This window comes from Erythrolamprus reginae, chromosome 1, assembly GCF_031021105.1.
Source record: "Erythrolamprus reginae isolate rEryReg1 chromosome 1, rEryReg1.hap1, whole genome shotgun sequence".
Classification (NCBI taxonomy): domain Eukaryota; kingdom Metazoa; phylum Chordata; class Lepidosauria; order Squamata; family Dipsadidae; genus Erythrolamprus; species Erythrolamprus reginae.
The window spans coordinates 148,940,651-148,964,776 of NC_091950.1; the positions used below are offsets into that span (position 1 = coordinate 148,940,651).

The window sequence follows — 24,126 nt, forward strand, 5'->3', positions numbered from 1 at the left end:
GTAAGTGGGTAGAGCAGCCTTCCCCAGCCAATAGTTTGCTTGCAGCTTATAATAAGTAATTTTACTTATTATAAGTAAAATAATTTTCCGTAAACTTCTGAAAACCTACCTAGGTCGCCAGGCACGGGGAAATTGATTCCCCCGGCTGACCCGCTCTATGTATGGCATGTTGAGTTGTGTGATTGTTCTTAATAAGGGTTTCTTAATTGTTCTGCTTTTTAACATTGGACTGTATTGTTTGCTGGGAGCCGCTCTGAGTCCTCGGAGAGGGGCAGCATACAAATCAAATCAAATCAATCAATTAATTAAATTAATTAAATTAAGTCAATAAATATTAACACTAAAATTCCATTAGGGCCCAGATTGGAGAGCTGGGTGTGTGTGAAATATTTACTTCTTCCTGGGGGTGGGGGGGTGTAACAGAAAACAATTGACAAACACTGTCTTAAAGCAACCAGTGCTCATCCACTTGCTCTCAAGGATGCCCAACTAGTCCCACCATTGCACTGGGTGGCTGACTGGCAGAAGCTCAGGAGAGACATATACCAGCATATTCTAAGGGCTCTAAGAGAGGCCCGAGTTCTTTAAAAAGAGTTGAACGCAATTGAAGAAAGTCTCCATTTTTAGCCGCAAACTCAGCAGTACATGGGACCTTTGAATAGGTATGCTGCATTGGATGTTGGAAAGCGTTTTAAAGGAGTCCTTTCTGATTGGTCAAACCCGGGGTAGCGAAAGAATGTGGATCCATACAAATAGAGGCCTTTTGCAAGAATCTCCTGCTTGAGCCTTTGCGACAAAGATGTGGATTTTTGCTCTTCGCCAGCTCGGGGCCTGATCATGCCTGGCAACTGCTGGCCTTGAAATTGCAGCTTAGTTTGAACAGAAGTGCTGTCTTTCTCTTCACTGCTGGGGCTGGCTGCAGTAGTGGAAGAGAAGAGGGTCAAGATAGATGGGTTTTGATTTTGCTAAAAAATGGAGGTAGAAAGAATTAGGAGTTAATATGCAAGGATGCCCTGATATTTGAACTGCTGACAAATAAGGAAAAAGTCTAGCATTGACTAAAATATATGATAAACACATTTTCATGGGGGGGGGGATGAAACCTGAAAAAGGGTATATTGAGGACCTAGATGAGGGCAATATAGGGGTGAAATCCAGCAGGTTCTGATAGATTATGGAAAACCAGCAGCAGAAATTTTGAGTAGTTAGGAGAACCAGCCAATACTATCTCTGGCTGGCCCCAGAATGGGGTGGGAATGGAGATTTAGCAGTATCTTTCCCCTGCCATGCCCAACAAGCCACACCATGACCACAGAGCCACACCCACAGAACCAGTAGTAAAAATAATTGTATTTCAACACTGGGGCAATATGCTGACTCTTAAACCTCTTAGAGAGAGCTATAAAGCACTGTGAAAAGGTATATAAGTCTAAGTGCTATTGCTATTGGTTTATCTGAAAGAGATTCACAAGGATATTTTATAACCTTGCTTTACAAAGAAAACTTCAAGAGAAACACCAAGCAACACTTTACAAACATGCATATACCAATAAAACATCTAAATTCCTTTTTTTATTTACAAATCATTCATTTGCATTTCTGTAGCATCGACGTATCCATTTCAATAATATTTTCCTTTTATCTTACTATTCACAATTGCAGATTATAGAATATTAAGAATAATTCTACCGGTATATAGATTGATTATTATTTATCATTTTTCTTCTTTTCAAGCCTTATGTATATAGTTTTCCCCACACAATATAAAATTCTTTCCTTTGATCGTTCTGCAATTCTAAAGTAAGCCTGCACAAAAATATCTTAAATTCAAATGGTATATGTAAATTTATTTTTAAAAACCATTCAGTTTCCACGTTTTACCTATAAATAGTGTGCATTAAGAAGTACCATTTGTATACTAAAAGTTAAATTACCAAAATAAAGGAACAATGAGTTTAAAAAAAATAAATCTACAGGACAGCTTTCTGAAATAAAGGATTGTTCTTTACATTAAAAGACATATGATCAGAATACTGTAGTAAAAAACAGTGGGCAAAACGACTTATTTATTTGCTATGTTTTATTTATTTAAAACATTTATATAGCTGCTTGTCTTTTAACCAACTGTGTGAGATTGCCAATAAAGTTAAGACAGCATATATTTTTTGTCCCTTATTTGTATCCAAAGCCTCTGACAATCTGAACGTGGGCTGCAGAGAATGGATGTAACTTACCGTATGTCATATTATTGTACAGCATGTTAAACGCTAGTTGATGAGCCAACTATGTATAACTAATAGTAAATATAATATGGTATCAGTTTAAAATGGTATGAGGACTATATCACTTATCCACTACAATATCACATAGCTAAACTGGCAAGATCGCCATAAAATAAATAGATATACCGGTACATTATTTTTAAAAAGCAAACACAAAAGTCATCAAGGAAAAATCAAAATCTCTGCTAGACAATAGAAGTTGACTGTAATATTACACTGCAGTGCTATAAATCAGCTGTCAGGACTGAAATGTTTGCAATGGACTTTGAAACCAGGCTAAGGATTGCTTGTAGATGCTGGTTGTTCACTTATTGGAAATGGTGCTGCAGATGTTCCCAGGACCATTTGGAACAACTGTGGATTAAGTTAAAGAACATCAGGAAAGCATATGAGCTGCGATCATTTCCCAGAATCTGACAGTTCCCTGAGCTTAATCCCATTATATTTATTTTTATTCATTTATTTATTCAATATTTTTTATGCCACCCTTCTCCTTAGACTCAGGGTGGTTTACAACATGTTAGCAAGAGCACTTTTTAACAGAGCCAACTTATTGCCCCCTCCAATCCGGGTCCCCATTTTACCCACCTCGGAAGGATGGAAGGCTGAGTCAACCTTGAGCCGGTGATGAGATTTGAACTGCTGACCTGCAGATCTAGCAGTCAGCTTTAGTGGCCTGCAGTACTGCACTCAACTCACTGTGCCACCTGCATTCAAAGAGTCCAAAAATGTTCTCTGTGACCATCCAGGAATTTGCTGTGGATTTTCAGGAACCATGCACTGAAAATGAGATTTTAAAAAAAGAAAAGAAATCAAATCTGTATAAATCCTTGACCTGGGGAGAAAAAGACTGGAGAATGTCTCTACCGAGAATATTAGTACATTTATAGAGAGCATATAAAGCAGGGGTGTCAAACTCAATTTCATTGAGGGCCGCATCAGGGTTGTGTTTGACCTGGGGGGGGGGCTGGAGTAGGCATGGCCAGGATGGACATGGACAGTTCAATGTTACTCGTATCGGGGGCCGCTATGGCAGCCCGAGGACTCTGTCAGGGAAAATGGGCTCCTGAGCTCCGTTTTCAACTGCGACAGCCTCCTGCAAACCTGTGCCAGCAAAAACAGCTCAGCAGGGCTGCCTGTGGCCGTCCTGAGCTCTATTTTAGGCTGCAATGGCCTCCTGCAACCCTCTGCCAGCAAAAACAGAGCTCAGGAGGGCTGCACACAGCTGTCCTATTAGCATGCAGCATTGAAAAAGGGGAATAGAATGGTACATGAGGGCTAATTTGCATACTGGTATACTGTATACAGTGTTCCCTCGATTTCTGCGGGGGATGCGTTCCGAGACTGCCCGCGAAAGTCAAATTTCCACGAAGTAGAGATGCGGAAGTAAATACACCATTTTTGGCTATGGACAGTATCACAAGCCTTTCCTTAACACTTTAAACCCCTAAATTACCATTTCCCATTCCCTTAAGAACCATTTACTCACCATTATTACTGGTACTCACCATTGAATAAGACACTTAGTGATCCTGATATTTATAAACATAATTATTTATTAACAATAATTATTTTTTTGTTATTTATTTGCAAAAATTATTAGTTTGGCGATGACATATGACATCATTGGGTGGGAAAAAACGTGGTATAGGAAAAAACCCGCAAAATATTTTTTAAATTAATATTTTTTCAAAAACCGTGGTATAGGCTATTCGCAAAGTTCGAACCCGCGAAAATCGAGGGAACACTGTAGTCGGTTTTGGCATTTAGAAGGGAGAATTCTTTTCGTGTGTTGGTTGTTGGTGAATCTGCATCACGGAGCAGATGTATTCTCTTAATGTTAGAGTTCATGAGAGGATATATATATATAATGATCATAGATACTGTAGAATATTTAGGTTTAGGATCTAAATGAAGTATAAGGACTGTGTGTATATGTTATTACTTGAGAAGAGAAATATAATTCTGCTGTCAAATTGTTATTTGTGAAAACATAAAACAAGTTCCATCAAGAAGGAGAAATAAAACACACAAGCTTATATTGGAGTCGGTGTATTTATGTGCCCAATATACATTCTGTTGCACAATTCTGTTGCACAATCTCTGCTAAGTGAAGTGAAGTGAAGTGAAGTGAAGAAGATTACTTAAAAACATAAATTTCATAGAAAGCTAACTCCCAAGCTCCGTTTTCGCTGGCAGAGGCAGCGCGGGCCAGTCCTTCCCTGTTTCCAGGGTAGCCTCACCAGTGAAAGGCCGCCTTCGCCGGCACCTACTGGTACACCTCCTCGGTGCTTCCTGGAGCCGGTGTCGGTGCGCGCTTTCCAGCCCCGCATGTGCGTGCCCCCGCTGTGAGATTTCCAGCCCCGCATGTGCGTGCCCCCGCTGTGAGATTTCTGCCCATGCGTATCTCACACGATTTCTGCAATTTTTGCTGATATTTTTGCTTCCACGCATGCGCAGAAGCAAAAAACAATCTGCAAAATCATTCGAGATTTTGCTTTCGGCACATGCGCAGAAGCGAAATTTCATGTGTGAATGTGTCAGGGACTTGGAGATGCGCATGGCTCTCCATTTTTTCTAACAGATCACCGATGCCACCCGTACCAGGTACAGCCTATTGCTTTTTAAAAAAAAAATATTTTTATTGATTTTTTAGCAAGTTTAATATACACACAACATAAAACAGTGCATAGTGAAAAATGCCCACCACCCCGACACACACACATACCCCACCACCAATCGGGGGTGTTTCTTATATAACCCACTTTAAGCCAAGAGTAATATATCTATTTACATATTATAGAGTGATTCCAATTTATTTCTTGGAGCTTGGTCTCGGATTCTACTCGTCATATATCTTCTTACCTTGTCCCACCGTCCCATCAGTTGTCTCAATTCAGTTTCATTATCCAAATTTATCCTTTTATCCATCATTTCAAACTGAATATGGTCCACAGCCTATTGCTGGGCCCTGCGGGCCAGATGTAACTGCCCTGCAGGCCAAATCCAGCCCGTAGGCCTTGAATTTGGCACCCCCGATATAAAGGAACTAATAACAGTACTAATTTTTCCTTCCCGCATTTATATGCACTTGGTTTTACTGGATTATAGAAACTCAGGCGTTAGTAGATACGGCAAGAAGGGTTGATCATTAGTCTGGACAAACATGTTACCTCCTGACCATATATTTTTTTTGTAAGTCTCCAAGACCGACTGGAAGTCTCCCCTGAAATCAGGAAGTTGAAGAAAGGTGATTGAAAAGAAACAAATCCCTTTCCTTCCTTTCTTTACCTATGCACTTAACAAAGTAAATAATAAATAAAAAATATTTCTGGCAATCTAGCGTGAGTACTTTCCTTTGGCCTAGAAAGCTCTGTGCCAGTACCCTTTACCCTGTTTCCATCAGTTCAAATCTTGATCAATCTAATCTAATAAAACTACTTCAAGAATTTGAATACGCTCAGATTCTTAGTAATTATGTGTCCGAAGAAAAAACACCCATGTACTTCCCTGTGGCATATTTCAAGGCTGAGCAGTAACCTTGTTATGGATTCCTTCACCTGGCAAGGGTTATTCTTATCTGATGTCTTTTTAAAGTTATCTTACCTACCTTAAGTGCAGCTCTTGCAAAGTTTATCTTGTTTACATGTTGCAGCCAGTAACATCATTTAGAAAGTTGCATTGTAAAAGGAAAATGGCACGACACTGACTGGAACAAATGCAAAAAGAATGGATAGGTAAAGTTCAGCCAATTATTAGCAGAATCCCATCATAACCTTAGAAATGAGCATTATACATCATTTGTCATAATGGGTAGGTAAACAAAGGTACATCATCCCCTGCATTTCATTTTCTTCCAATGTTCACCTGACATTTTGAACAGTAAATCAGCTAATAACTAGTATATTGTGAAAAGCAGTTCTGGCTTCAATTAAAGATTATGTGAAGCTAGATAATTGGGTTAATTGACTAACTTATAGTTAAGTTAATTAAAGATATTCCTATCATGCAGAGGGCTGCCTCGGTAAAATACTTGCTCTTCCATCCTTCTCTTTGTCCCTGCCTTTTTTCTTCCTCCCTTTATTTTTATTTTTCTTTCTCTTCCTTCTCTCTTCCTTTTTTCTTTCTTCTCTTTTATTTTTTCTTTCTCTTCTTTCTTTTCTTTCTACCCTTTTCTTTTTTTCTTTCTCTTCTTTCTTTTCTTCTTTCTCTTCTTTCCTTCCTTCCTTCCTTCTTTCATATTTCTCTTGCGGGTGTGGTATTTCAGTTTGCAAAGACAGTCTGTAACTCCCCTGGCCAGAGCAGCCAGTTTTTATCTGTCTTTTGATCTTGGAAGCAGTTACGAGTGGTTAAAAAGTTAGAAACTTCCCCCTGCAGTTATAATAAAGAACCTTTGCTTCCTCTTATAATCTTTGGCCTCCAAAACTAATGTGGTGCAGTGATTAAACTCTTGGTCTGGGATTGGGGAGACTGATGTTCACAAACTTTCTAAGCCATGAAAACTCACCAAATTAGGCTAATTACTTTCTCAACCTAAACTTTCCCTGCTTACTACATCCTTGGAGTGCTGGCCAGCAGCCCAGTGCAGTGTGACTTGAACTCTCGTGTATTAAAAAAAAAAAAAGGCAAGGGATCATTTGCAAAGACTGTTCTTGACATCTGATGAATAAAATTGCTCAGATTCGCACTAATTTGGACTCGTGAAGGCCCTTTGGAATTGAGATCCAACCTTTCGCAGTTACTATATCTCGAAGGAGTTCAACCTTATTATCATGAGAAAGTGGACAGGATCCCAGGAATTGTTAATGTGTCCACCTGCGTTCTAGATCCATGCCCTTCTGGGTTGAGAGAAGGCTAGTCTTACTAGCTCTGAAAAGAGCCAACAGCTTGCTCCCCTTCTCAAAAAGTCATTGCTTGATCCAAAAGACCTGGACAAATTTTTAGGAAAGATTGACAAGAAGGTATACAATATCAGAATATCCTACGAAAATAGACTAACAATCCTGGGCCTAGAAAGCCTACAACGACAGCGCCTAAAACACAATTTGAGTATTGCCCAATAGATCATATGCTGCAATGTCCTACCGGTCAATGACTACTTCAGCTTCAACCGCAACAACACAAGAGCACGCAACAGATTCAAACTTAATACGAACTGCTCCAAACTTGACTGTAAAAAATATGATTTCAACAATCGAGTTATCGAAGCGTGGATCTCATTACCGGACTCAATTGTGTCAACCCCTAACCCCCAACATTTCTCCCTTAGACTCTCCCCGATTGACCTCTCCAGGTTCCTAAGAGGCCAGTAAGGGGCGTACATAAGTGCACTGGTGTGCCTTTCGTCCCCTGTCCAATTGTCTTTCCTTTCTCTCACTTATCATATACAGTATATTTTCTTTCTTTCATATATCCTCTCCTCTAAGTTCACTTTACCCTTATATATATTACTACATGTCTATTTTTCTTCCTATGTATTTGTGTATTGGACAAATGAATAAATAAATAAATAAATAAATAAAAAGTAGTCAGCTTGAGGTTCTAAAGTGTCCTGAGGAAGCAGCAACATTATTTGTTGTGAGTGTTAACAACTATTCACCGCTGAACTATGAGTGAATGTTAATACCTATTCATGGCCAAACTCTGATTTGCTTGGTATCTATGTGTGCATGATTGTTTAATTTAGCTAGGGTTTTTTATCATTAGTTTAATGGTTTTTTTATTGTTTTTACTATTTAATATTCTACTTCGATTGTAACATTGTATTGTATTATTTTATTGTTGTAAACTGCCCTGAGTCCAATGGGATTGGGCAGTATATAAGTCAAATAAATTAAATTAAATCATGCTGATGGTGATAATTTTTTTAACGTAGTTTCCCTTTTCTTTTTTTGGGAGAGTGTTGTATGGGCGCTTTAAAAAAAAATGCAAAAGAGGTGTGCCATTTCTTTTGACCCTCCTAAAGTCCTGCTATGTTGCCTCATCATGGTGATGGTAGATATTCTTGGAAGGGATGAATGAACATCAGACATGGATGCCAAGAGTATGTACCCCCAGTAGGTCACCTACTGTAGCATGAAGCTCATCCCTGGGACCCAGTCAAAGCAAGCAGGTCCCTGGGCATCAACACAGGAAGATGCTGCAGGCAAATGGTCCTTTAATGAAAACAACAAATATTCGTATGGCATGAGAAAAAGCAGAGGCAACCGTTCCTGTATTTGATTAAGATTATGAATACCGAACTTTTAAAAATGATTTATTATAATGTAATTCAAGATGGATAGTATTTTACATTTAAACATGTTAAAGGGTTAAATAAGGACCAGGAGGGAAGTGTTTTTAATAGGAAAGTGAAGACAAGAACAAGGGGAAACAATCTGAGGTTAGTTGAGGGAAAGATCAGAAGCAACGTGAGAAAATATTATTTTACTGAAAGAGTAGTAGATGGTTGGAACAAACTTCCAGCAGATGTGGTTGGTAAATTTGTTTGTTTGTTTGTTTGTTTGTTTGTTTATTTATTGGATTTGTATGCCCACAGCAACTGAATTTCAACATGCCTGGGATAAACATATATCCATCCTAAGATAAAATACAGGAAATAGTATAAGGGCAGACTAGATGGACCATGAGGTCTTTTTCTGCCGTCAATCTCCTATGTTTCTATGCTTATTTTGCATATGTAATTGGAGTGGGGGGGAAATTCTTTACCAAGATTAAGAAAACCCCATTGACAGACAATACAGTATAAAGAAATGTAAAGTGATGCTGGATATTTTTAAAAAAATGTATTTGTATTTCACTTTGATTATTTTTACAAATACAGTGGTACCTTGGTTCTTGACCACAATCTGTTCCAGAACTGTGGTCGAGAACCGATTTGGTCGAGAACCGAATTTATCCCATAGGAAATAATGAAAATGGATTTAATTGGTTCCCAGCCCTTTGACTTGCTGGGAACCAATTAAATCTACAGTATTTCCTCTATTTCCTATGGGATAAAGATCTGAGGGGACGGGGTGAGAGGGAATGGGAGTCGGAATCCCGACACGCCCCTCCTGGCCGCCCTCTTAACAGCCTCCCAGTCTCTACCTTGTAATTGCTCCAAGCTGAAGGAAGGGTAGGGCTGGCTGCAATACCAGCAGCTTCGGGGTGCTACTTTCCTCAGCGGTTCAGTTTGTTACCTCCAGGCAGCTGCACCAACTTTTTGTTTCCCAGCGGCGGCGGCTCCGGCGGCTTCCCTTCATCACGTGACGTTCCTGATGCTGCTGCTGCTCCTCGAAGAGAAGCTGCCGGAGCCGCTGCCGCCGGGAAAGAAAAAATTGGTGCAGCTGCCTGGAGGTAACAAACTGAAACGCTGAGGAAAGGAGCCCCCTGAAGCTGCCGGTATTGCAGCCAGCCCTACCCTTCCTGCAGCTTGGAGCAGTTACAAGGTAGAGACTGGGAGGCTGTTAAGAGGGCGGCCAGGAGGGGCGTGTTGGGATTCCGACTCCCATTCCCTCTCACCTCATCCCCTCAGATCTTACATTTTGGATAGTAAACAAAATTTTCTGTTCAATATCTGAATTTTTGTTTGGATACCGAAGCAAATTTTTGCAGAAAATTTTGTTCGGAATCCGAAATGTACGAAAACCAAGGCGTTCGAGAACCGAGGTGCCACTGTAACTTTAGTCAACTAACAGCACAGGGGCCCCTAACCCTCAGGCTGTGGCCTACTACCAGGCCTCAACCCTTTTGGAACGGGGCTGTGAAGGAGGGCAAACATGTGTACGCATTCCCCACTTTTGTGAGCAGCTGACATATTTTATTTATTTGTTAGATTTCTATGCCGCCCTTCTCAATTGACTCAGGGTGGCTTACAACAGAAATAAAATACAAAGGGGTCATTCTTTGTCAAGTGGACCAATTTTCAGAATCTTCCCCATTGAGTTTGTGAGGACACCTGGTCCACTTGACAAAGAATAACCCAAAAAACAAAGTGTGTAAGAAATCTAATATTAAATAACTAAAATTCTAAAACCTAATTTTTCTAATAAAAACAAATCATCCACATTCTTCCAGTTGGATTAGCCATTCATAACATCGGCCGGAGTTAGTTCTTAACACTCATGGCCAGGAGTGGGCTACTGCCCGGATAGGGGGGGGGGTACACAGTGGACTAGTGAAAATGGAGCTCCACCCCAGAGCACTCAATTTGTACTGAAAGATGTTGAAAGAAAATGCAGGATGTCCTGCATAAACCACACCCACGGTGTGGTAGTAAAATTTTTGGTAGCCCTTCACTGCTCACGGCCCCTCATGCCTGCCGGCAAAGATGGGTCTTCAAACGCTTGCGGAAGACAGGGAGGATGAGGGCAGTATGAATCTCTGGAGGGAGTTAGTTCCAAGTAGAGGTACCGCTGTATATGGAAATCACTGCACCGAGTACTCAACTTATAGCCAAGCACTTTATTCACACTTTAATAAATCCCAAATACAGGGTGCAATTCTGCTTCTTTCCTTCTACCTAATAATCCATCGTTTCTAAGCTTCTGGGTCAGCAGGAAAGAATAAGCAGGGATTAAAAAATTAGATCGTTCCGGTAGAGAGGGACCATATTCCCAACCATCATGTTTAACATGGCAAAAGCAGTGGAGGAATACAATTGTGAGTTTCAATACGAAGTCCAGGTTTTTTTCTAGGTGTTCCAGGAAGACAAAGTGAGGTTCAAAAACTGCATCAGCACTTTATAAAGTCTTTGTAAAATGATCGGTTGCATCAGCCAAAGAGTCCTTTTGCCTTCTTCCTTTTAGTCTTGACAACAGGCATTTGTGCTTTCTGGACTTCGGAAGATGGGACCTGGGGAAGAAGAGGCAATGATTAAATTAGTCAATCAACCAGGCAATGCAAATAAACAGGAGTAAAATCAACCAAATGTAGCCATATAAGATTTCATCATTTTACTCTGACTTCCACAACTGAGACACAGAATCAGGGGTGGGTTTCTCCCGGTTTGGTCCAAATCACCCGAAACATTAGCGACCTGCTGGTGACCTGAGAATGGTGTCACGGATCAGGTTTGGTCCGTGCTGGTCCATGGGTGCTGCCATCTTTTTTGGGGAATTTTTGGCGAATGTTTCCGTGTTTGAATGGCTTCTCCTTTTCCACTGCTTGAAAAATAGCACTTTGACTTATATACCGCTTCACAGTCCTCTCTAAGTGGTTTACAGAGTCAGCGTTTTGCCCCCAACAATCTGGGTCCTCATTTTACCCACCTCAAAAGGATGGAAGGCTGAGTCAACCTTGAGCCTGGTGAGATTTGAACTGGTGAACTACAGTCAGCAGAAGCAGCTTGCAGTACTGCACTCTAACCACTGCGCCACCAAGGCTCATAAGAGCCCTCCCGGCTGTCCCCAGGTTAATACTGACCTTTATTTCTTTGCCTGAAACACAGCTGATCAGCTCCTCAGCCGTATTTCAGGCTGAAGAGCTGATCACAGAATATGCGCGGAAGCAAAATTGCACAAGGGGACAATTGAATGAGTGTGCGCGTGTGCGAAACTTTGCGATGCGAACCGGTGGCGAAAGTAAGGAACCCACCCCTGCACCGAATGTGTCGTTTCTCTCCAGAATGTGAACAGCACTTAACACCAAGCCGTGGTAGTAGGTAAGACGAGTTAGAAAATAAAAATGGCACCCACACATTTCAGACACAAAGATGCCTCCATAGGGTTAGAGAATCTAGTGGTGTGATGGCACACGTGCTATTGGTGGCAAACGGAGCCATATCTGCTGGGACGTGCTCAGCTCCAGCGTTCATGTAGGCGCCCACCAGCTAATTGTTGGCACACATGGAGGTTCTGGGAGGGCATTTTCGGCCTCTGAAGGGCCTCCAGGAGGGCAGAGAAAGTCTATGGAGCCTGGGGAGGGTGAAAAATGGGCCTACCATGTCTACCAGAAGTCAGGAAATAGGGGTGCGTGGGCGCTAGGGGGGCATTGAATATGGGGTGGGCATGCATACGTGTGTGATAGCACTCGCGTGCACTATTTCAGCACCCAAGCGGAAAAAAAGGTTCACCATCACTGACCTACAGGTTGTTGCTGACCATCATTGAACTTCACATAAATAAGCACTAGAAGAGTTTACTACTAATTTACTATTAATTCTTTCAAGGCAGCCGAGGTGGCACAGCAGGAAGAGTGCAGTACTGCAGGCCACTAAAGCTGACTGGTAGATCTGAAGGTCAGTGGTTCAAATTTCATCACCGGCTCACGGTTGACTCAGCCTTCCATCCTTCCGAGGTGGGTAAAATGAAGACCTGGATTGTGGGGGCAATATGCTGGCTCTGTTAAAAAGGGCTATTGCTAACATGTTGTAAGCCGCCCTGAGTCTAAGGAGAAGGGCCGCATTGAAAAAAAAATTGAATAAAATAAGAGAGATCTTCAAGAGGATTAAGAAGCAGAGTTGACCTCATCATGGAAAGAGAAACTATGGTTCTCCCAAGTTACAACAAACCCTTTGAAGACCCTCTTCCCATATATATCTAATGGTCATGGACTCACTGTTGCTTCTTCCACATCCTGTGTGGTTGCCAATTGGGTCTCCGTCTCTTCTTCTGCCTCTGGAAAATCTACTGGCTCTTCTGTAGGGTCCTGAGAAGTAGTGGGGTTAAGGGACCCAGAGTCTTCCGATTCTGTCACAGGAAGAAGATAACACATGGAGTTATTTATTTCTTTATTCGATTTGTATGCCGCCCCTCTCCGTAGACTCGGGGCGGCTAACAACAATGATAAAAACAGCATGTAACAACTAAAAACCCTTATTATAAAACCAAACATACACACAAACATACCATGCATAACTTGTAATGACCTAGGAGGAAGGAATATCTCAACTCCCCCATGCCTGGCGGCATAAGTGAGTCTTGAGTAGTTTGCGAAAGACAGGGAGGGTGGGGGCAGTTCTAATCTCCGGGGTGAGTTGGTTCCAGAGGGTCGGGGCCGCCGCAGAGAAGGCTCTTCCCCTGGGACCCACCAAACGACATTGTTTAGTTGCCAGGTAGACTAATGCCGTAATGACGAACCTATGGCACATGCATCAAAGTTGGCACGCAGTTCCCTCTCTGTGGGCACATGAGCCGTTGCTCCAGTTCTGCTCTGCCTTACATGTGTGTGTGTCTCCCGCTGGCCAGATGGTCTTTATGTCTCTGCTGTGAATGTATGGGGGGCAGGACACATGTGAGGGCTCCCATGCGCATGCGCAGAGCGCATGTGGGGGCACATGCAGGGTTGCATGCATATGCATGAGGTGCCTTGGGGGGCTGCATGCGCATTGCATTTTGGGGGTTTGGGCATGTGTGCATACATTCACATGTGTTTGGGTGCACTTTGGACACTTGGTCTGGAAAAGGTTAGCCATCACTGGACATTGGTTAAAGTATGAAGACTATAGGAATTATAACCAGGTATCAAGAATGTACACTTGTCAAAATAAATAAATAAAGGGAACACTTATATAACTCCTTAATCCAGGTTTATCACTAACTTCTGGTCACCACACTACAAAAAAAGACACTGAAACACTAGAGAAGGTGCAGAGGACAGCTACTATACACAGAAATTGCATGAAGAAATGGTAAGGGAATACAGAAAGGAGAAAACTAGGAGCATCAAAGGTTGTTTGGTTCTCTTGAAAGGTGACTCTGTTAGCACAAAATCAACTGAATTAATTCACTTCTCGTCATTTGAGATAAATAGTCTTGCCTTCTAAAGGGATGATGGCAGAGCAGACACACTCTCCCTACACCTGATCCACTCACCTGCCCGGTGCCGTTTACAAGCAGTTCTGGCTTGTTGTTGGGTCACTGCCACATAGAGAGATTTTAGGTTAGAAGTGAACAAGCGTCCATCTCCCAGGCAGCAGGCTTGGGGCAAAGTCTGAAAAACAAAAGAGGAGATAGCGTGCAGGGTGAAGACCACATATGGGATTATAGAACACAGGAAATAAGCACGCTACCATTTTACCTTAAACAAAAGAAAGTGCTTGCTGAAACGTTGCTGGCATTTTTATAGTACCAGTTTCTATAATAAGAAAGGCAATTCAGGAGTGATTTCACAATACTGTACGTAAGCATCAAGTTCAGGTACAGGCCCTAATTCCATGGAACATCTGTACTCCGCACGCAATGAGTTCCCTGTTATTTTTCACTTACAAGGAACTTTGGTACCCAGGGAAGGGAATTACAGTGATACCTCGTCTTACAAACACCTCGTCATACAAACTTTTCGAGATACAAACCCGGGGTTTAATATTTTTTTGCCTCTTCTTACAAACTATTTTCACCTTACGAACCCACCACCGCTGTCGGGATGCCCCGCCTCCGGACTTCCGTTGCCAGCGAAGCACCCGTTTTTGCGCTGCTGGGATTCCCCTGAGGCCCCCCTCCATGGGAAACCCCACCTCTGGACTTCCGAGGTTTTGTGCTGCTGCAATTTCACTGATGCTCCCTTCGCTGGGAAACCCCACCTCCGGACTACCGTTGCCAGCTAAGCACTTATTTTTGCGATGCTGGGATTCCCCTGCTGGGATTCCCATGCAGCATCGCAAAAACACAGAAGTCCGGAGGTAGGGTTTCCCATGGAGGGGAGCCTCAGGGGAATCCCAGCAGTGCAAAAATGGGCGCTTCGGCTGGCAAAAGGGATGAATTTTGGGCTTGCACGCATTAATCGCTTTTCCATTGATTCCTATGGGAAACATTGTTTCGTCTTACAAACTTTTCACCTTAAGAACCTTGTCCTGGAACCAATTAAGTTTGTAAGACAAGGTGTCACTGTATTAGCCTTTGGGGCAGGCAATCTTTGAAGAGGAGGTTGCCAGTCAAAGTAGAAAAACAGAGAATGAACACACAACACTGCAGTGTACAATAGCTTATTTTTTTTAACAGTACTCCTCCCCAAAGCACCCAAGGGTAGAGCAAGAAGCAATGGGTGGAAACTAATCAAGGAGAGAAGCAACTTAGAACTAAGGAGAAATTTTCTGACAGTTAGAACAATTAATCAATGGAAAAAGTTTCCACTAGAAGCTGTGAATGTTCCAACACTGGAAGTTTTTAAGAAGATTTGGGATAACCATTTGTTTGAAGTGGTGCAGGGTTTCCTGCCTAAGTGGGGGGTTAGACTAGAAGACCTCCAAGGTCTCTTCCAAATCTATTATTCAATTTTTTTTCCTGGTATAAGATTTTTTGTATTTTCTCCACCATAAAGTAAAACAATATATAGCTATAAACACAACAACAATGCTTAAAATCCATCATATACAGTATAAACTTTTCTTATTACTCCTTAATGGAGGCTCTTATCTCTCCTCGTCTAAATGTTTCTATTAATTTTATACAACATTGACAATCCTTAAAAATCTAAATAAAAGTTCTTTCTTTGCATCTTACTATAAAAAGTTACATTACATGAATGCAAAGAATAATAAAATCTCTTTTATTTAAATTTTAATATTAAGGTCCCTTTCAACTCAAATAAATATATGTATGTATGTATGTACGTGATGACACGTCCCACCTACCAGAAATTTGGAAACCAGCCCTAAAAACATATCATAATCATCACCATGTCAATCCTTCAACTAAATGTGATTCCACCAACCAATCAAATCACTAAAACATAGCCACCCAATCTACTTGCTACATTCAAACCAAATCTCCACCCCACCACTATTTATAAGGAACGAATGGCAGTTGCAAACAAACTATATCTACAGCAGCACGAAGCTTACAACTTCAGCCCGATGATGGTGAATGTGATTTCACTGAAACGTCGCATAGACATGCAAAATATTACACGGGGCAAAACCCGAACTCAGAACAATCTACATACATATTCCCGTGAAAATCTACGAAAACACACACACATATATATATAAGAAACTATTCATAATATATAATCTACTTCATAAAATAAAGTTCTCATGATGTTATTGTGTTCTAAGTGTTGCAGGGGTTTGTGTGTGTGTGTGTGTGCGCACACATACACACAGCTCTCAACCAATAAATGCTAAGAAACTGTTTTTCCGTAGAAGAGCGAGAACAGGTACTCTGCTGTGTCCAGGCATAAGGACCAAGGACCAAGATTCACTCCACCCCCACCATCCTGGATAGGGGGAACCCAGAATCCTGCTGCCTGCCCATGTTTCAAAGGTTTCCAGAGATAATGCCCCCGTGTGCTGCAGCTGCTCCACACCCAAACAGGCAGGAGAACAAAGTGTAACAGATAACAGGCCGGTTCCTCTGCGAGCACTGAGGCGCTCAAGGCCAGAGTCCAAAGCTTTGCCAGTCACCCACTCCCCCCCACCACCACTGCAGCCTGCCGAAGTGGCACAAGGCTCCTGGCCAATACTACAGAGGACAGCCTAGCAGGATGGAGTGGGAAGCGAGAGTTGAATCATATACAGTGGTACCTCTACTTATGAACTTAATTCATTTTGTGACCAGGTTCCTAAGTAGAAAAGTTTGTAAGGAGAAGCAATTTTTCCCATAGGAATCAATGTAAAAGCAAATAATGTGTGCGATTGGGGAAACCACAGGGAGGGTGGAGGCCCTGTTTCCTCCCAGGAGATTCCTAGAGAGGCCCCGTGGAGGCTTCTCCCCACCTTTTCCGGCCCTGTTTCCTCCCAGGAGATTCCTAGAGAGGCCCCACGGAGGCTTCTCTCTGCCTTTTCTGGCCCTGTTTCCTCCCAGGAGATTCCTAGAGAGGCCCCACGGAGGCTTCTTCCCACCTTTTCTGGCCTTCTTTCCTCCCAGGAGATTCCTAGAGAGGACTCACAGAGGCTTCTCATCTTTTCCGGTTACAGTTTCGGAGGCTCGGGTTTGTAAGTGGAAAATGGTTCTTGAGAAGAGGCAAAAAAATCTTGAACACCTGGTTCTTATCTAGAAAGGTTCGTAAGTAGAGGCGTTCTTAGGTAGAGGTACCAATGTACTGGCCTTATATGGTGACTCCCACCTTTTTTCCCAGAGCCTTAAGAGGGACCAACTGGACTGAATATCTGAAAGTACTTTTAGCATTCCTGCTCCCCTGGTCTGGACCCCTTTTAGGATCTTTTAAATTAGAAACGTCCAGGATTCGAACCTGGGATTTTCTGCAATGTCAAGCAGGAGCTCTGGTTTTCAGCTGCAATGCCAATCCTCTCCTTGGATAAAATTCCTTTACGTAGATCCCACCCCCCTCATCTCCCCTTGCAGAGATAATTTTTAAAAAGGTGTTCTGGATATTCCAAGAAGGAAGGAAGTGAAGTGAAGAGTATTTATACACATACCAACATTCCGCAGTCTGCATTGGTTGCCGATCAGTTTCCGGTCACAATTTAAAGTGTTGGTTATGACCTATAAAGCCCTTCATGGCACCGGACCAGATTATTTCAGGGACCGCCTTCTGCTGCACGAATCCCAGCGACCAGTTAGGTCCCACAGAGTGGGTCTTCTCCGGGTCCCGTCAACCAAACAATGTCGCTTGGCGGGACCCAGGGGAAGAGCCTTCTCTGTGGCGGCCCCAGCCCTCTGGAACCAGCTCCCCCCAGAGATTAGAATTGCCCCCACCCTCCTTGCCTTTCGTAAGCTACTTAAAACCCACCTCTGCTGCCAGTCATGGAGGAATTGAAATACTCTTTCCCCCTAGGCCCTTACAATTTTATGCATGGTATATCTGTATGTATGCTTGTTTTTCATATTAATGGGTTTTTAATTGTTTTTAGTATTGGATTATTATGGTATGCTATCTTGTTATTGCTGTTAGCCACCCCGAGTCTTCGGAGTGGGGCGGCATACAAATCCAATAAATAAATAATTAAATAAATAAATATGCAGTGATCTCTCATTTTTCGCTGGGGATGCATTCCAAGACCGCCCATGAAAAACGAATTTCCGTGAAGTAGAGGAAAAATATTTTTTACGTATTTAATGAGTATTTGGGCTTTTAAAAACCACCTTTTGCATTAAACAGTCATTCTATAATGTTTCTCAGCTGGAACTACCAGTTTCTTTAATAGAGTACAGTAGTACTGTAGAAAATTTTTATGAATTTTTAATGGATTAATATTTTCAACGGATTTAAGCCCCCTTTGAAAACCCATGAAGTAGCAAATCCACAAAAGATGAACCATGAAGTAGCGAGGGATTACTGTATAGCAGTATTGGGTTCCTTAACGGTACGGACCACACTATGCACCGGTAGTAAAAATGGCAAAGCATGCGCAGCTCTGGGTGAAAATCTCACGGGAGGATATACGTACATGTGAGATTTCAGTGATTTTTTGTGCGGAAACACGCAGAAGCAAAAAAACACTGAAATCTCACACGTGTGTGCATCCTCTTGCGAGATTTTGATAGATAGATAGATAGATAGATAGATAGATAGACAGACAGACAGACAGACAGACAGACAGACAGACAGACAGACAGACAGACAGACAGACAGACAAATCTACGACAGTAATGGTGAACTTATGGCACACGTGGCATTGCCCTATGTCAGCTCCAGTGTGCATGTGTATGCTGGCCAGAAGATTTTTGGTCTTCCCCAAGCTTCAGAAAATCCTCTGCAGCCTCTGGAAGGTGAAAAATGGGCCAATGGACCTACCGGAAGTCCAGAGGTTTCAGTAAGCTCTGTGTGCATGCGTGGAGGGAAAGCTTGGGGGTTGTATTAATTAATTAATTAATTAATATATTAATATATTAATTAATTAATTAATATATTAATATATTAATATATTAATTGAATTTAGATGGATTTAGATGTATTATATTTATATGTATGCACGGGGGGAGGGCATTGCACTCTGGGTGTGGGCATGCGCATGTACGCTATCGCACATGCGCGTGCCCTTTTGGCTCTCGAGCAAAACAATGTTTGCCATCACGGTTCTAGGAAAAACATTCCCTTTTATCATAGAAATTCTTCCCAGCTGTAATTTTTTCCCAACTGCAATTTCTCCCACTGTAGCATGGCTTTTTAAATTTCATTCCATGTCTTCACGTAATTATTGAGTACCAATTTTTTAAAAATTTCCCCACTGATATTTCTATTTTCCTGCAAAGCCAGCAGCAGGACACCCACAAATGTCCTTAACTTCTTTTTCAATCTGTTCTTCGCGTAATTTCCTCATCTTGTTTTATATCTCCATTCAATATTTAAAGAAGTAAAATAAGCAAGGCATTCTTGTCTTGTTGTCTTTTGTATCTCATACTGTTATGTTAGCTCTCCGCTAACTGTTACAGGTAATCCTTTAATTTATAACAGTTCATTTACTGACTTGTTCAGACTGCAACAGCACTGAAAAAAAGTGATTTATGACTTTAAAACCATTGCAGCATGGTCACATGACAAAATTCAGATGCTTGGCAACTGACTCATAGGTTATCATGGTTGTAGTGTCCCAGGGACACGTGACAATATTTTGCTACCTTCTGACAAACAAACTCAGTTAACAACCATGTTACTAACTTAACAATTGAAGTGATTCACCTAACAACTGTGGCAAGGAATGCCATTGAAATGGATCAAAATTCACTTAACAACTGTCTTGTTTAGCAACAGAAATTTCGGGCTGAATTGTGATCGCAATTTGAGAACTACTTTTTGAATGTTTATTTATTTATTTATTCAGTCAGTCAGTCAGTTAAGTATGTATTGATGGTATACAAAGATATAACAATATTTATATACATGATGCTAGTAAAAGAGAAACATTAGGACAGGGGACGGAAGGCATGCTGGTGCATTTATGCACACCCCTTACTGACCTCTTAAGAATCGGGAGAGGTCAACAGTGGATAGTCTAAGGGTAAAGTTTTGGGGATTCGGTGATGATACTACGGAGCCCGGCAGTGTAGTCCATATGTTTTGGCAGTGAAGGAGTTGAGTTGCAGGTTGCAAGATAATTTTTTTCTGAAACCGTTTGTTAGAGAGTAGGTTGTTAGTTTCTAGGTGGAGGGTAATTGGCCTTGAGTCGTCAGAGAGCTGGTTGTGAAGGGAGTGTGAGGCTCCGCCTACCCACCCAGACACCGCCATTTGACTTCTTTTGCCCTCTGTACATGCGCAAAGCATTCTGGGTAAGCACAGAGTAAAGGAATCCAAATGGTGGCACCCAAACAGGTGGGCGGAGCCTCATGCTCTCTTCGTGACCGGTTCTCTGATGACTCACAGGCACGAGCAAACCAGAAGCATTTCACCCCTGATATAAATCAAGCTTATCATTTTTATTTATTTATTCATTTGTCCAATATACAATACATATGGAAGAGAATAGACATGAAGTAATATATATAAAGATAATATGTAAAAATAGAAGAGAAGATATATGAAAGGAAGAAAATATATATGATATATGAGAGAAAGGAAAGACAATTGGACAGGGGACGAAAGGCACACCAGTGCACTTATGTATGCCCCTTACTGACCTCTTAGGAACCTGGAGGGGTCAATCGTGGATAGTCTAAGGGAGAAATGTTGGGGGTTAGGGGTTGACACTATTGAGTCCGGTAATGAGTTCCACGCTTCGAATTTTAATAAATTTCTCTCCAAAGTTCATATCCTTCAAACTTTTAACCAGAAAAGTCCAGTTCAAACTTTCAAGGGCCATCTCCTCATCTAAGAAAATCAATGTGACTTGTTTTTTGTTATGTTGCTCCAAGTGTTGCAAAATGTCCGCCGTGTTTCTAATATTTGTCCATTAACTTTTTGGTGAAGAAAAAATGTAGAAAATTCTTGCAAAATTATTTTCAGCCTCTCAGAAAAAATAGTTAGGATACAAGCCATTAGTTTCTTGTTAAAGTCAAATCTTGCCCCTCTTTAGGTATTAATGCTGTATTAGCCTCTTTCCATCTCTTTGGCCTCCTTCTTTTCTGTAAAATAGAGCTCAATGTACATTTTGTAAAGGCTGTGAATAATCCTCAAAACATTAATAATAAAATCCTGGCAATCCATTTGGTCCAGGTATGTTGCCTATTTTAATCTTTAAAAAAAAAAAAGCTCTGTAAACTTTAGTCATAGGTCCATCCATAATCTTTTTTGATTCCTCTATAATCCTCGGTAGATTTGTTTTTAAAAAAATAATTAGTCCAAAGTTTCCAGCCCCATTTATGAATCACAATTGAGATGAAAAATACCTTTGAAAAATGTTCGGAAACTTCAGATCGTGCAGAAAGCAGCTGCAAGAGCAATCATGGGCTTTCCCAAATATTCCCATGTTACACCAACACTCCGCAGTCTGCATTGGTTGCCGATCAGTTTCCGGTCATAATTCAAAGTGTTGGTTATGACCTATAAAGCCCTTCATGGCACTGGCCCAGATTACCTCAGGGACTGCTGCATGAATCCCAGCGACCAGTTAGGTCCCAGTGGATCTTCTCCGGGTCCCGTCAACTAAGCAATGTCGCCTGGCGGGCCTCAGGGGAAGAGCCTTCTCTGTGGCGGCCCCGGCCCTCTGGAACCAACTCCCCCCAGAGATTAGAACTGCCCCCGCCCTCCTTGCCTTTCGTAAACAACTTAAAACCCACCTCTGCCGCCAGGCATGGGGGAATTGAGATCCTCTTTCCCCCTAGGCCTTTACAATTCTATGCATGGTATGTATGTATGTATGTTTGGTTTTTATATTAATGGATTTTTAATCATTTCTAATACCAAATTATTAAAAATGCAATGTGGTCGGGTCCTTTTCCCCCTTCAAAATCCCCATTGCCCCCTCCTCAAAATCTACTTGCATCTCTGCCAAGAAAAGATTTTGGAGAGACCATTTCTGATTATCAGTCTTTGCTGAGATAGAAAAGCTACCAATCACGGGGGAAGATTAGGAAACTGAGGATAGAGCACAAGTCCTTCCATCACCCAGAGCTGCTGGGCATGAGAAGACTGAAGTCAGGCCAAGAACTTGCATCTTAGCCATAGAGGAGTGACATAGAGGAAGGTTTGGTAGGGAAGGTTTGCCTATTTGCCGATGACTCTAAAGTGTGCAATCGGGTTGATATTCCTGGAGGCGTCTGTAATATGGTAAATGTTTTAGCTTTACTAGATAAATGGTCAAAACAATGGAAACTGCAGTTTAATGTTTCCAAATGTAAAATAATGCACTTGGGGAAAAGGAATCCTCAATCTGAGTATTGTATTGGCAGTTCCGTGTTAGCAAAAACGTCAGAAGAGAAGGATTTAGGGGTAGTGATTTCTGACAGTCTCAAAATGGGTGAACAGTGCAGTCAGGTGGTAGGGAAAGCAAGTAGGATGCTTGGCTGCATAGCTAGAGGTATAACAAGCAGAAAGAGGGAGATTATGATCCCGCTATATAGAGTGATGGTAAGACCACATTTGGAATACTGTGTTCAGTTCTGGAGACCTCACCTACAAAATTGAACGGGTCCAAAGACGGGCTACAAGAATGGTGGAAGGTCTTAAGCATAAAACGTATCAGGAAAGACTTAATGAACTCAATCTGTATAGTCTGGAGGACAGAAGGAAAAGGGGGGACATGATCGAAACATTTAAATATGTTAAAGGGTTAAATAAGATCCAGGAGGGAAGTGTTTTTAATAGGAAAGTGAACACAAGAACAAGGGGACACAATCTGAAGTTAGTTGGGGGAAAGATCAAAAGCAACATGAGAAAATATTATTTTACTGAAAGAGTAGTAGATCCTTGGAACAAACTTCCAGCAGACGTGGTTGGTAAATCCACAGTAACTGAATTTAAACATGCCTGGGATAAACATATATCCATCCTAAGATAAAATACAGAAAATAGTATAAGGGCAGACTAAATGGATCTTGAGGTCTTTTTCTGCCGTCAGTCTTCTATGTTTCTATGTTTCTAAGCCTGGAGGGTGACAATGCCAGCCGTGTTTGTTAAGGGGTGGATATTCTGCCTATGTTATGTCTACAGGACAGCAAGGCCAAGCGTGCCTGGCAGTTCAAGGCTGACGTGAGGAGGAGGAGGACATTTCAGTACACCAGCTAAGAGCACAGTGGGTACCCGGGCAAAGATGAGCAAAGGTCCTGATCAGTCTCTGTTCCCTTCAAGAGATAAAAACAAAACAAAACTAGATTCTAGACGTAATGTGGTCAGACAAAAGGAGACTAAACTAAAGGAGAAGACAGACAAACAAAGATAAAGAATCTGTGGTCAAAGCTTGATCGGTCAACTCTGTTTGGAAGAAAGAAGAACTGGTGCACAATTTTGGGTTTCTATCAGTTCAAAATTATCACTAGTCAGTTCCTGAATGGAGACAGATTAGGCCTCAGGGAACATAATCTGTAACCTGAATGTCCTGCCAATCCCCCCTAGATGCACTTGAAACTAGGAAGGGATGTAGGGCACGTGGAAAAATGTCCACCCTTCATCACAAGCTTTTGGGCTCATCCTAACATTTAAATACAATCTCTAAAACTAAGCCTTGGTTCAGATTATGTCTTGCTTCTGAGCCACATTTTTGGTAAAAATTTAAGCAGTGGCAAACGTTGGTACAAGCTTAAGCAAGGACAAGATCAGGGTTAAACAGGGTTTCTTAGCTAATGGTTGAACTGCAGATTGCTGAGAGTGAAGCGAAAAACGTCACAGTCCTTATCCCAAATTGAGCATAGGTAAATTCTTCCTCTTCTCTCCATTCCCATCTATATCCTCCATGAGATGCAAGATTGGTTTTGCTTGTTCTCTCTGGATTTTCTATGTTATGGAAAGTGTTAGAGGGCAATGAAACCACCCTTTATTTTTATTTTTATTATTGTTATTATTATTATTGTTATTATTATTATTGTTGTTGTTGTTATTATTATTATTATATTATTATTATTATTTTTATTATTTTTATTGGATTTGTATG

General features: G+C 41.5%; 1 protein-coding gene across 2 annotated transcripts in view; it reads right to left on the minus strand.

The window, feature by feature from the left end:
* Positions 1 to 10,712: 10,712 nt before the first annotated feature.
* The window catches only part of NHEJ1 (non-homologous end joining factor 1), a 131,287-nt gene continuing 117,873 nt past the window's right edge, over positions 10,713 to 24,126 (minus strand). For both annotated transcript variants that reach the window (XM_070729563.1, XM_070729573.1), the window contains exons 6-8: positions 14,078 to 14,195; positions 12,822 to 12,952; positions 10,713 to 11,117 (exon numbers count right to left, since the gene is read on the minus strand). In XM_070729563.1, coding sequence (XP_070585664.1) covers positions 11,037 to 11,117; positions 12,822 to 12,952; positions 14,078 to 14,195 — 330 coding nt within the window. In that variant the 3' untranslated portion in view covers positions 10,713 to 11,036. The remainder of the gene's footprint in view (positions 11,118 to 12,821; positions 12,953 to 14,077; positions 14,196 to 24,126) is intronic.